Raw genomic sequence first — 14234 nt, forward strand, 5'->3', positions numbered from 1 at the left:
CAGCACCCTTCCTGCCGGAGGGCAGCATCCCGGCGGGGTCGGGGGCTCGGCTTTGATCCCAGGGCACCTTTTGTCCCTGGAGATGCTCTGCCAGCCAGGTACGTGGAGGGAGTGCAGCCCGCCCTCCGGGGCGACGCGCGGGGCTAGGGCGGGCCGGCGGCTCCGGGGAGTGGCGGCCGGGAGCCCGCGAACGCGGGTGGGCGCCGTCGCCTCACTAACCGGGCGCCTCCGGGAAGTCCGGGCGGGGTCCGCCGCTCGCACATAGGATTAGCGTCTTCTAAACTCCATCCCTGGGAAAAGCCGCCGCACTTCTCACCCAAACTCGCGCAGCCGAGGGGTTGGGCAGGGGTTGGGCGGGCGCGGGGGCCGGCGAGGCGGATCCGGGAACGGGTGGACCCGGGCGGCCAAGCCCCTTCAGCGCCGGCCCAACCGCCCCGGCCCGGGCCAGTCAGTCCAGCGGGGCGGGGGCCAGTGACACAAAGGCGGCGGCGGGTCCTTCGGGCCTCCGGCCTCGGGCAGTCGCAGGGCGCCCCGGGCCGCCCGATCTCCCCTCGCGTCGCGGCCCGTCAGCCGGCGCCGCCCGTCGCCCGCCCTCAGCGGTCCGGCGAGGCGCGGCCTCCTCCGCCCGCGCGGGGTCCCCTGGTTAACCCCTGCCCGGCAGCGCGGCCGCTGATTGGAGGAGGCGGGGCGCCGGGGCAGCGGGGACCCCCCCCCACCTTCCTCGTCCCCTCCCCCTCCTCCCCCACTGTCGGCGCTTCCCCCACCCCCCCAGGACCCCCCCCTGCCTCCCAGCCGTGCAAATCTCGCGAGGAAACACGCGGTTTCACTAGTGTGTTTACACCGATCACTACTAATCCGGACCGAACCGATCCGGATTAGGGGGCCGGAGGCGGGTCCTGGGCACCAGCGGTTCCGACCCCCCCGCCCTCCGCGCAGCACCCGAGTGGCCCCCAGCCGAGCGGGCCCCCCACCTCCTGGCCCGGCCTGGGCCCTCCTGCGCCTCCCTTGGCCTTTGTCCGGCGCCAGGAGGCCGGTCCCGCGCCCCCCGCGGCCGCCCGGGTCCGGGCCCGCGTCGGGCGCCTGGCTCTGTACGCGAGCCCGGGGATCTGCGGCCTTCGTGCCCCCCCTCCCCCGCCCGCCCTCTCGTGGAGCCCGGCGCCGGCGGCGGCTGCCCGGGCGGGGGGTTGCGGCACTCAGGAGAGGCCCCGGCTCCGCCCCGGGCCTGCCCAGGGGGAGAGCGGAGCGGCCCGCAGCCGGGTCGGGTCGGGGCCCCTCCCGGGAGGAGCGTGGAGCGGCGGCGGCGGCGGCGGCAGGTGAGAGGCTGAGCCCTGGGCGGGGGAGGGCGCCAGGCCTGGGGCATTAACCGTCCCGGGGACCCCTTTGGCCTGAGGAGCCTGCGACCTGGGCCCAGCTCGGGGCCGGCTCCGGACTGCAGCTCCTGGGTGCTGAGGCGGGAGGGGCTCCCTGAGGGCTGCGGGTCGCTGAGGGGCTGGGCAGAAGATGGGGGAGGCCCAGGCGGCTCCGGCCTGGGATTGGGGTCGGCGGCCGGAGGAGAGACGGGGGCCCCACGGTAGCTGGAGGCCTCGGCAGCCTCCCGGGTGCCCCCGAGAGCCGGCCCTCCCTTCCTCCGTGACAGGTGGGCCTGGAGTTGGGGAAAGTTTGGAGCCGGCGAGGGGCGCCGGGACCAGGCCCCATCGCTCCTGCTTCCCGGCTGTGGGCTGCAGGGAGGATCCCAGTCTAAGGCCCCGCTGGAATTAGACGGAGTGGCTATTTCCTTAACATGAGTTGACATTAAACGGAATAACCGCCGGGGCGTCATTTTCCGGGCCGGGCCCGGGGATGGAGGTTTGGGAAGTGTTGAGAGAGACCTTGGGGTTTGGGAGAGACTGCAACCTCTGCCATTCCGACCTCGATTAGGGCAGGGCAAGACGCGAGGAAGGCCACGGGGGAAACTCATTCTCCCAGTCTCTTTTTTTCCTTCTTTTTCTTTTTATAAGGATGCATTTCAACCTTTCTGAGAATTTCCTAATTCTCTCTCTAACCTGCACTTGCATGTGTGGGTGAAACTTTAATTTGTCACCTTTTCATTCCCCTTTGCCCCAGGCTCTCAATCCAGGAAGGGAAATGAAACTGAAGGACTTGTAAGGGGGTTGTTACTGGAGATTGTAGAGTTGTTGGATTGCAGAGGAGAATGTTCGATTCATCTTTTCAGTAACTTTAAAATCACACCAGCCATTCCAACTATTTAATGTGTTCGAAGGGGTTCTATGTAATGATATATGTTTCTTTTCCACTGTTAATATTAAAGAGAGGTTTTCAATGGGTCGTGTAGGAGTTGGTCTCTTGCAAAGGATGGACATATTTGCTGAAAGTAGCCTGTGCATTAATTGGTTATGGAAGTTTAAAAATGGTGTCCTCCTGCCCCTCCCTGCTTGGAAGAAGGGCTAAAAGCAGATGTCCAGAATCAAGAGAAAACTACTGCAGGGAGTGGTCAGAAAAAGATTTTTAAAGGGATTGTTATGGAGCTATATTGATTTACTGAGTGACTGGAGGTGGATGGTTTTACCATGGACTCTATTAAATTTAAAATAATTAATTCCTTTTCTCATGAGCTACTGTGAGCTCTTCGGAGAAAGGAGCTGTATAATAGTGTTTTTGCAGTTATTTGTAGCTTCTGATTCATCCTATATTCTTTTGAAATTATTGTCAATGATTCATATTTTTAGTTTAAGGACTACTTCCTGAGTGGGAGATAAATATCTGAAGATACTTAGCTAGATTCGAAGGCTGATAGAAGGAATTTTCTTTTTGCAGGCTAGTTCTTGTTTTGTTCTTTTCCCTGTGCTCAACTTTTACAGAGATTATATGAAGGGTTTGAGGGGTTTATTTTTGCTGTTAAAATCAAATCAGAACTAGGGAAGAATAAGTGGCTGTCATAGAAGAGGACTTCTGAGCTGCTTTACAACTTTTAAATATATTACTGTTTGATGAGGCACATAGTAGTCTACCACTTGTGTGCTATATTTACTTGAGATTTACCTGCATTTGATCTTTCAGTGAAATAATTACTGTGAGTTTTGTTCTACAAAAAATTGCCTCATCACATTTTAGTGTTTATGGTTTCACAGCCTACTTTTTCTTTTTCAGTAGAAATGATGGAAGAATTGCATAGCCTGGACCCACGACGGCAGGAATTATTGGAGGCCAGGTTTACTGGAGTAGGTGTTAGTAAGGTGAGTAAGATGATGATAATGAACACTATTCATATTCTAATTTAAACACATTTTTTAAATGATTAAGAGCAATTTGGGTAGGCCCTTCTGATAGTTTGCAGGGGAGAAGATTTGGGTCTTAATTTCAGTGAACTTTTAGATCCTACTAGTCATTCCAGTAGTCATTTAACATAGTAGATTAGAAAATGTTCTATATGGGAATAGATGTTTCTTCTTCCTTTCTGGTATAGAAGAGGTTTCTCATGGTTCTTGTTACAAGGAAACTAACAGGATGTGTGTATAGATTCTATGCCATATTTTGTTAAAACTTGTCAGCCATTCAGAAAGAAAATTACAAGGCATAACATAGCTTTGTTACATTGGACTTTGGAGGTAGTTACATGGTAGAGTATTGAAAAATTGGCCTCTGTGAAGTCTGCAGACTCTTTACTGGTTGCACCCCCAGACTGGTTTGTTGCTCTTCTCGTTCTTCCTTCTTAGTTTTTATTTTTGTTGCAGGAGTATAATATTAGATTAGGCCCCCATTAACGGGCACGTATGAAGTTAAGCAATGTTATAGTTTCCTATGCATGTTTATATACCCACTGGTCCACCCCTCTGCTCTCGTAGGATGATTTTACGATGTGTAAAATGTTTGATTTTAATACAGTACGCAAAGTATATTTACGATATTTTATTTAAAAGCTTCATTGGTCCAAGATCATATTACTTGGGCTTGAGATGTGTGAACGTATGAGCTATTGAATCCTTTTTTTTGAGACAGAGTTTTCCTCTTGTCGCCCAGGCTGGAGTGCAATGGTGTGATCTCGGCTCACTGCAGCCTCCACCTCCTGGGTTCAGGTGATGATTCTCCTGCCTCAGCCTCCTGAGTAGCTGGGATTACAGGTGCCCGCCACCACGCCCAGCTAATTTTTGTATTTTTAGTAGAGATGGGGTTTCACCATGTTGGCCAGGCTGGTCTCGAACTCCTGACCTCAGGTGATCCACCTGCCTCGGCCTCCCAAAGTGCTGGGATCACAGGCAGGAGCCACTGTGCCTGGCCGAGCTTTTGATCTTTAACCAGTGTGATACAACATTTCTTTCTGTGCTTTTCAAGAAATCCTGTCTCATGGTAACCTGGGTGTTGATCTCGTGCTTTAGTTAGTAGCTTCTCCAAGGAGAAGGTGTGTTGAGGTTTAGTTGGAAAAATGGGCTTCTTTGATGGGTCTCACAGTTTTGGTGAGCTGGGATAGCTTGATAGGGGTTTTTTTTTTTTTGAGATAGAGCCTTGCTCTGTTGCCCAGGCTGGAGTGCAGTGGCACGATCTCGGCTCACTGCAACCTCTGCCTCCTGGGTTCAAGCGATTCTCTTGCCTCAGCATCCTGAGTAGCTGGGATTACAGGCATGCACCACCATGCCTGGCTAATTTTTTTTATTTTTAGTGGAGACAGGGTTTCTCCATGTTGGCCAGGCTGGGTCTCGAACTCCTGACCTCAAGTGATCTGCCGGTCTTGGCCTTCCAAAGTGCTAGGATTACAGGCATGAGCCACCACGCCCAACCAGCTTGATAGTTTTTGTTTATTCAACAAATATTGAGCACCTGCTGTATGCTAGGCATTGTGCAAGGTGTTAGGGCTGATGCTTGAGCACAGTACCTCCACATCTGCAGTATGGGGAGAGAGAGATGATACTGTGATGAGATCTGTATTAGAGCTGTGACAAGGTGCTGTGGGAACACAGGATTTGTTACATATTCTTAATTTCTTTGGCCACTTAAACAGTTTACTTTTGTGGCACTTTAGAGTGGCTGTGCTCCTGGACGTTGTATATTGATTGAAGTTACATTTACAAATGTAAACTCTCTGATCTAGGTGAAGTAGCTTCAAGTAGAAGTGAGCAATATATTTGAATACTAAATTGATCTCTAAATGACCTCTGATGTGTCTTTTTAACTTGAAGATTGAGCATAAGGCTAATATCCAGATCTGTCTGTTTAAATGGTCCCCCCACCCCCGCCTCCCATAAGTCAGTAAGTTTATATTCAAATTTTACATAGTTTAAGCTCACTGATCTTTGGATTAGGGTTGTTGTTCTGTTTTTAGGTTCGTGATGGCTGTATCCAAGTATACTTTTGATGGAGTAGGGCGTAAGTGATAAGAATGAGTGACATTCAACATGTTGCTGTCTAGACCCAACTTAAAGTCATGTAACTAAGGTATCAGAAAACTTTAATACAGTAACCTATCTGTTTAATAGGAAATTCTACCTTTAACATAGAAATAAGTTCTCTGTACAGAAAAAGAAATTTACGTATTTCCAGTTTTTTTGTTTGTTTTTGAGAGGGTCTCACTCTCTAGCCTAGGCTGGAGTGCAGTGGCATGATCTTGGCTCACCTCAACATCCACCTCCCAGTCTCAAGCGATTCTCCTGCCTCAGCCTATAGATAGCTGGGATTACAGGCGTGCTCCACTACCACCCTGTTAATTTTTGTATTTTTAGTAGAGATGGAGTTTTACCATGTTGGCCAGGCTGGTCTTGAACTCCTGACCTCAAATGATCCACCTGCCTCTGCCTCCCAGAGTGTTAGGATTACAGGCATGAGCCACTGCACCCAGCTTTATTTCCAGTTGTTTTTATTCCATTAGTGTTTTTTTTTTTTTTTTTTTGAGACAGAGTTTTGCTCTGTCGACCAGGCTGGAGTGCAGTAGCACAGTCTCAGCCCACTGCAATCTCTGCCTCCCGGGTTCAAGCGATTCTCCTGCCTCAGCCTCCTGCGTAGCTGGGACTACAGGCGCCTGCTACCATGCCCAGCTAATTTTTGTATTTTTAGTAGATGGGGTTTCACCATATTGGCCAGGCTGATCTTGAACTCCCGACCTTGTGATGTGCCTGCCTCGGCCTCCCAAAGTGCTGGGATTATAGGCGTGAGCCACTGTGCCTGGCTTAAGTAGTCGTATGTTATTTTGCTATTTCCGGTCATGGTAAGTATATTGATTACAATGAATTTGTTATTTGAGGACTAGCAGGAGAGTATTTTTTTTTTCCATAACAAAGAAACTTGAAGAAAAAAATTAATTCTGTAGTTTGCAGAGCTGGGAAAAGAAAATCTCCATTTTGTATGACTTCTTTTTTTTTTTTTTTTTTTTTGAGACAGAGTTTCACTCCTGTTGCCCAGGCTGGAGTGCAATGGCACGATCTCAGCTCACTGCAACCTTCGCCTCCTGGGTTCAAGCAATTCTCGTGCCTCAGCCTCCCAAGTAGCTGGGATTACAGGCACGTGCCACCACACCCGGCTAAATTTTTGTATTTTTAGTAGAGATGGAGTTTCACCATGTTGGCCAGGCTGGTCTCGAAATCCTGACCTCAGGTGATCCACCCGCCTCGGCCTCCCAAAGTGCTGGGATTATAGGTGTGAGCCATCGCGCCCAGCCTTTGTATTACTTCTTTTACCAGTAAGACATCATACCTCTCAGACTATTGATTTGAAATGGGGGTGTGGAGGAGATGATGATACTGGGAGAAAAGGGTGCTTTTGGAAAAACTCCTCTCCCTGGCTTTGAATTCTCATTTTGGATCATTATTTCCCAATGAGAATATCACCGTGTTAGGGCCAGGCACGGTGGCTCACGCCTGTAATCCCAGCACTTTGGGAGGCTAAGGCAGGCAGATCATGAGGTCAGGAGATCGAGACCATCCTGGCTAACATGGTGAAACCCTATCTCTACTAAAAAATACAAAAAATTAGCTGGGCTTGGTGGCGGGTGCCTGTAGTCCCAGCTACCCGGGAGGCTGAGGCAGGAGAATGGCTGAGCCCGGGAGGCAGGGCTTGCAGTGAGCCGAGATCGCGCCACTGCACTCCAGCCTGGGCGACAGAGCAAGGCTCCGTCTCAAAAAACAAAACAGAACAAAAAAAGAATATCACTGTGTTGATGACAGCTTTGTTTTTCAAAGATCAAAAAAGATGTCAGCCCCTGCAGCTCCAAATGAGAGAGCAGAGTGACTTCCCTGTGATGGTGCCATCTAGTGGGACTGGTTCAGCCTCTTGTGCTGTCTCTTGAATTTCTCCTAACTATTCATAACATTTTTCAGTACTTTTTGATGTCCATAGAAGGAAGAAAGTCAGTGCCACTGTGGATTCTTTCCTAGTGGACAAGAGTGTTACAAGTAGCTACAGTCTTTGAACTTTCTGGTTGTTGTAAATCTTCTGTTGTATAACTTTCGAGTTTTTTCCACCTGCAAATTAGATATACACTCCATTACTTAGACTAAAACAAAGTGGCCAAATCTCCACATCTATTACTTATATTTAAGTTGCTCATTACCTGTATTTAGGTTTTTAATTTTTTATTTCTAATTTTCTTGCATAGTGCAAATTTTTAATTTTCTTGCATAGTGTGTTTATAGGTAGGTACTCAGTTTCTCAGCATATTTACTTCATAATAATGGTAAAACAAAAGTCATTTATTTTGGGCTTTGGGATGCACTATTTGGTTTTTGTTTAAAAGATTGACGTTTTCTGTCATGAATTGATGAGGGGAAAGTAGTGTAATGTGCACCCAAAAGTCTATATTAGGCTCCCTAGTCTAGCTGCCCCTTTTTAGGAGGACCTGGAGCCATTGTCTTAGCAGTTTTGAGGTGATAAGGTTAAACTGGGTTGTGAACCTAGTAGTTTTCTGTTTTTTTTTTTTGATACGGAATCTCACTCTGTCGCCCAGGCTGGAGTGCAGTGGCGCAATCTCTACTCACTGCAAGCTCCACCTCCCGGGTTCACACCATTCTCCTGCCTCAGCCTCCCGAGTAGCTGGGACTACAGGTGCCCACCACCACGCCCAGCTAATTTTTTGTGTTTTTAGTAGAGACGGGGTTTCACCGTGTTAGCCAGGATGGTCTCGATCTCCTGACCTCGTGATCTGCCTGCCTTGGCCTCCCAAAGTGCTGGGATTACAGGTGCGAGCCACTGCACCTGGCTGCTAGTTCTTTATGTCGTGTTGACCTGACGTGAGCTGTCCTACCTCTTTTTCTTTTTTTTTTTTTTTTTGAGACGGGGTCTCGCTCTATCACCCGGGCTGGTGTGCAGTGGCGCGATCTCGGCTCACTGCAGCCTCTGCCTCCCAGGTTCAAGCGATTCTCTTGCCTCAGCCTCCCCAAGTAGCTAGCACTACAGGCGTGTGTCACTATTCTCAGCTAATTTGTATATTTTTAGTAGAGACAGGGTTTCCCCATGTTAGTTGGCCAGGATGGTCTCTCTCTCTTGACCTCGTGATCCGCCTGCCTCGGCCTCCCAAATTGCTGTGATGACAGGCATGAGCCACTGCGCCTGGCCTGTCCTACCTCTTTTTTAAGACCTCTTCCTGTAAGCACTGGATAATCTACTTCTAGGAATGTGAAACTGACTATATCTTGAATTCATATGTTTTCAATCAACCTGTTGCAGTTTATATTTCACACCCTGCTTCCTTTTTGACAGTTTAAGTACAGATAGTCTCAGCGGTTCTGGAGACCATGTAAAGTAGGCAGAATTTCACCCTTGCATGCATTGTTTCTTGTACCTAGTTGAATATCAATGCTAATACAGTAGCAAATACTTATAATACTATGTGCCAGGTACTGTTCCAACAGTACAACAAAAGCAATAAGAAGTGAATTTAGATTTTTTATAACAGGGATAATGGTTAACAAATCTGTACGTAATCAACTCACTGGATTAATAGGCATTCTCCATTCTCTCTTTATAAGCCATACTGACTGATGCTTATCACATTGCTCCCACCAGTTGAATTATAGCCATGTCAATGATCATTTTACAATAACTTACACTTGTGTTGTAATTATTCAATTTAATACACAATTGTATAAAGCAATGAAATATGATTGCAGGCCGGGCGCAGTGGCTTACGCCTGTAATCCCAGCACTTTGAGAGGCCGAGGCGGGCAGATCACGAGGGCAGGAGATCGAGACCGTCCTGGCCAACATGACGAAACCCGTATCTACTAAAAATACAAAAAATAAGCTGGGCGTGGTGGCATGTGCCTGTAATCCCAGCTACTCAGGAGGCTAAGGCAGGAGAATCACTTGAACCAGGGAGTCGGAGGTTGCAGTTAGCCAAGATCGTGCCACTGCACTCCAGCCTGGGCGACAGAGCGAGACTCTGTCTCAAAAAAAAAAAAAAAAAGAAAGAAATATGATTGTGAAATGAAAGAATTGTTTCCAAGAGAACTAAGTTAACCGCCCTAGAAAGACTAGATAAGTCAGCACGCGCCTGTAGTCCCAGCTGCTCAGGAGGCTGAGGCAGGAGAATTGCTTGAACCTGGGAGGCAGAGGTTGCAGTGAGCTGAGATTGCGCCACTGCACTCCAGCATGGGCAACAGAGTGAGACTCTGTCTCAAAAAAAAAAAGAAAAAAAAGTAAGTCAGCAAGGAGATATCTGTAAAAATTTATGATATTGTTTTAATGTGCAGGAATTCTTTACTTAAATCCTTGGCAAGTATTTTTTTTTTTTTTTTGAGACGGAGTTTCACTCTTGTTGCCCAGGCTGGAGTGCAGTGGCGTGATCTCGGCTCACCGCAACCTCCGCCTCCCAGGTTCAAGTGATTCTCCTGCCTCAGCCTCCTAAGTAGCTGGGATTACAGGCATGTGCTAACATGCCCGGCTAATTTTGTATTTTTGTTAGAGATGGGGTTTCTTCATGTTGGTCAGGCTGTTCTTGAACTTCCGACCTCAAGTGATCCGCCTACCTTGGCCTCCCAAAGTGCTGGGATTACAGGTGTGAGCCACTGCTCCCGGCGGCAAGTATCTTTTAAGTTCTCACTTTTTTTTTTTTTTTTTTTTTGGAGACAGAGTTTCACTCTTGTCGCCCAGGCTGGAGTGCAGTGGCATGATCTCAGCTCACAGCAATCTCCACCTCCCAGGTTCAAGCGATTCTCCTGCCTCAGCCTCCCAAGTAGCTGGGAGGTGCCCGCCACCATGCCCAGCTAATTTTTGTATTTTTAATAGAGACGAGGTTTTACCATGTTGGCAAGGCTGGTCTCGAACTCCTGACCTCAGGTGATCCACCCGCCTTGGCCTTCCAAAGTGCTGGGATTACAGGCGTGAGCCACCGTGCCCGGGCCAAGGAGCTCTTTTTCTATCTTTTATAAATTTTTAAGTCTGATACATCACATTATATAATCAAATTGACTTATGAAAAGGTATTTAACCAACTGATACCTTTCTTTTCATGTAGTTCATTGCAGCAATTAGAAGCTTTCAGTTATGAATATCTAGTGTCAGTTTTTTCACATACCAAAGTCACTTTCATTTTTTAAAAATGTTTGTATGTCTTACATTTAATTACATGCCTGACAATGCTCAATAAGTATGAATGCTGAGAAATGGCCTATACTTATACTGATGCATTTTAAGAAACTGTGGATTAATTTACTTTAGTATTTATTTGATTCCCTCCTTATTTCACATGTAGTCTAGTACCAACACGTGCCTCTTTCTCTGAAATTTCTGAAGTGTTTTTCTGCCCCCATTGCTACTGCCTTAATCCAGACTGTTTTTATTCATAACTCGAAATTCTAGTTTGGAAGTCTTGCACCCTTTCTGTTCTTTTATTACCACAGAAATTACAACACATAGTTTTAACTTATCAAGGTTAATGTTAATACCTTTGTCTTCCTCTTGGTCAGTACAAGGGCCTTGAAGATTTTTTTTTTTGAAGATTTTTTTTTTTTGAAGATTTAAAAATTTTTTTTGAGATGGGGTGTCACTCTGTCACCCAGGCTGGAGTGAAGTGGCATGATGATGGCTCACTGCAGCCTTGACCTCCTGGGCTCAGGTGCTCCTCCCGCCTCAGCCTCCTGAGTAGCTGGGCCTACAGGCACACACCACCACACTTGAATAATTTTTGTAATTTTTCTTTTTATAAATTAAAAAAAAAAAATGCCTCTCATCAGCATCTTGCAAATTTTTGTATTTTTTGTAGAAACTTGGTTTTGCCGTGTTGCCCAGACTGGTGACCTTGAAGATTTAACTCCATTTATTCCCCTCACAATTCACATGCTATTGCTGTTCTGTATTTAATTGTATGTGTGTGTGTGTGTGTGTGTGTGTGTATGTAAATTTTTTTTTTTTTTTTTGAGACATGGTCTCACTGTGTCACCCAGGCTTGAGTGCAGTGGTGCGATCTTGGCTCACTGAAACCTCTGCCTTCTGGGCTCAAGTGATTCTCCTGCCTCAACCTCCTGAGTATCTGGGACTAAAGGCACATGCCACCATGCCCGGCTAATTTTTCTTTTTTTGTATTTTTAGTAGAGATGGGGTTTCACCATGTTGGCCAGGCTGATCTCGAACTCCTAACCTCAGGCGATCCGCCAGCCTTGGCCTCCCAAAGTGCTGGGATTACAGGTGTGAGCTACCGTGCCCAGTCTGTATATTTTCTAGAGCACTTTTAGGTTTATAGAAAATTGAGCAGCTAATACAGAGTTCCCATATACTTCCTCACCCTACTTTCTCATTATTCACATTTTGCATTATTACAGGTGTGAGCTACCATGCCCAGCCTGTATATTTTCTAGAGCACTTTTAGGTTTATAGAAAATTGAGCAGCTAATACAGAGTTCCCATATACTTCCTCACCCTACTTTCTCATTATTCACATTTTGCATTATTACAGGTGTGAGCTACCATGCCCAGCCTGTATATTTTCTAGAGCACTTTTAGGTTTATAGAAAATTGAGCAGCTAATACAGAGTTCCCATATACTTCCTTACCCTACTTTCTCATTATTCACATTTTGCATTATTAGTGTCTTTGTTACAATTGATGATACGTTATTAACTAAAGTCCATTGTTCACAGTTGTCTACTGGCTTCCATTAGGCTCTTTATTTATTTTTATTTTTATTTTTTTGAGATGGAGTCAACTTGCCCAGGCTGGAGTGTGGTGGCGCGATCTCATCTCACTGCAACCTCTGCCTTCAAGGTTCAAGCAATTCTCCCTGTGTCAGCCTCCTGGGTAGCTGGAATTACAGGCGCCCACCACCACGCCCGGCTAATTTTTGTATTTTTAGTAGAGATGGGTTTCACCATGTTGGCCAGGCTGGTCTTTAACTCCTGACCTCAAGTGATCCACCTGCCTTGGCCTCCAAAAGTGTTGGGATTACAGGCGTGGGCATCACACCCGGCCAGTTATAGAATATTCTCAGCCGTTATCTTGTCATATATTGCTTCTGTCTTATTCTGTCTTCTCTGGCATGCTAAACATATACTAGACCTTCTCATTGTGTTTTCTCTGCCTCTTACCCTGTCTCTTGTATTGCTTGTCTTTTTGTTTTCTTATCTAAATACTTGGTAGTTTCTTGTGACCTATCTTCCACTTGATTAATTTTCTCTTTAGATTTGCCTAATCTACATAAACCTATACGTTGAAATTTTGTAAGAGGTGAGTCACTCTTATCCTGAGGGTGTAGCCCATGGGTCTTCTAATGTATGGGGTGGCTTTCCCACACTCCCCTCATTGGGCAGGGCCTGGGCTTTGACTTTCTTCTCTCCCTATACTCCCAGGCCTCTTAAATTATAGGTTAATTTCATAGATTTTTCTTTTTCTTTTTCTTTTTTTTTTTGAGATGGAGTCTTGCTCTGTCGCCAGGCTGGAGTGCAATGGCATGATCTCGGCTCACTGCAACCTCCACCTCCCGGGTTCAAGCGATTCTCCTGCCTCAGCCTCCCAAGTAGCTGGAACTATAGGCACGCGCCACCGCACCCAGCTAATTTTTGTATTTTTAGTATAGACAGGATTTCACCATGTTGGCCGGGCTGGTCTCAAACTCCTGACCTCAGGTGATCCACCACGCCTGGCCTAATTTCAAAAATTTTTCTTTAGAATTTAATCTGCAAATGACTTCAAATTGAAATCATTTTTTATTTTTAAATTTTAACTTTTAGAGACAGGACTTCATCCCCAGGCTGGCCTCGAACTCTTGGGCTAAGTGATTCTCCCACCTCAGCCTCCCAAGTAGCTGAGACAACAGGCATGTGCCATTGCACCCAGCAGAAGTGATTTTTTTGAGTTCTGGTCTTGTGTCTCTGGATTCTTGACTTCTTACAGAAGTAATTCTTTAATTCATTGCTTTGCAGTCAATAATATAAAACTAACACTTAGTGTGTGTGAACTCCTGTGTCACTGTAAAGTTTACCTCCTTGTGACTTTCACTTCTCATCTGCTTCCTTCTTCCTTCCTGTCTATAAGTGGTTGGCATTGGCGTTGTCATCACTCTTGGCCTTTAACGTCATTTATTTCCTGTTCTCTGTTTACTTTTAGTTAAATTCAGATTAAATGGAAAGATATCTTAAAATTTTATTTTTAAGAAAGGCCATGAGAGGGAAAACAAATAAGGTATATTATCAGTGGTTTCTTATTTCATACCTGGGTCTAGGGTTAATTTGACTTAGTTCTATTCTTCCTCTCTACCTTGTCTGGGTCTTAAATTGTTAGGTTCCTCCTGGTGGTATGTTTCACTTGATCCTGGCTACTACTAGATGTGATGGGATTAGTTTGGAATCTACTTCCTAGTATGTTGGCCATGGTTAGCTAAGTACTTCATATATTTATTTATTTATTTTTGAGACGGAGTCTCGCTCTGTCCCCAGGCACGAGTGCAGTAGCGTGATCTCGGCTCACTGCAAGCTCCGCTTCCCAGGTTCAAGCAATTCTGCCTCAGCCTCCCTAGTAGCTGCGACTATAGGTGCCCACCACCATGCCCTGCTAATTTTTGTATTTTTAGTAGAGATGGGGTTTCACCATGTTGGCCAGGATGGTCTCGATCTCCTGACCTCATGATCCACCCGTCTTGGCCTCCCAAAGCACTGGGATTACAGGCGTGAGCCCCCACACCCGGCCCCCACATCTTACTCTTAACATATCTTTTTTCTAAAAAACTGCATATATTGCAAAGTATTGGAGTAGGAATAATACAGCTTTGATACTAGAATCTGCTAAGAAGTTAGCTAGCTCTAGTTAACTTAGGAGTCATTTCA

General features: G+C 46.6%; 1 protein-coding gene across 14 annotated transcripts in view; it reads left to right on the plus strand.

Annotated features, from left to right (window-relative positions):
• Positions 1–813: 813 nt before the first annotated feature.
• Positions 814–14234, plus strand: part of TLK2 (tousled like kinase 2) — a 135555-nt gene continuing 122134 nt past the window's right edge. For 2 of the 14 annotated variants that reach the window (XM_024234905.3, XM_054537222.2), the window contains exons 1-2: positions 846–1313; positions 3151–3233. In XM_024234905.3, coding sequence (XP_024090673.1) covers positions 3153–3233 — 81 coding nt within the window. In that variant the 5' untranslated portion in view covers positions 846–1313; positions 3151–3152. The other 12 variants (XM_054537225.2, XM_054537223.2, XM_054537214.2 and 9 more) reach the window with 10 other exon arrangements.

Source organism: Pongo abelii, chromosome 19 (assembly GCF_028885655.2).
Source record: "Pongo abelii isolate AG06213 chromosome 19, NHGRI_mPonAbe1-v2.0_pri, whole genome shotgun sequence".
NCBI lineage: Eukaryota > Metazoa > Chordata > Mammalia > Primates > Hominidae > Pongo > Pongo abelii.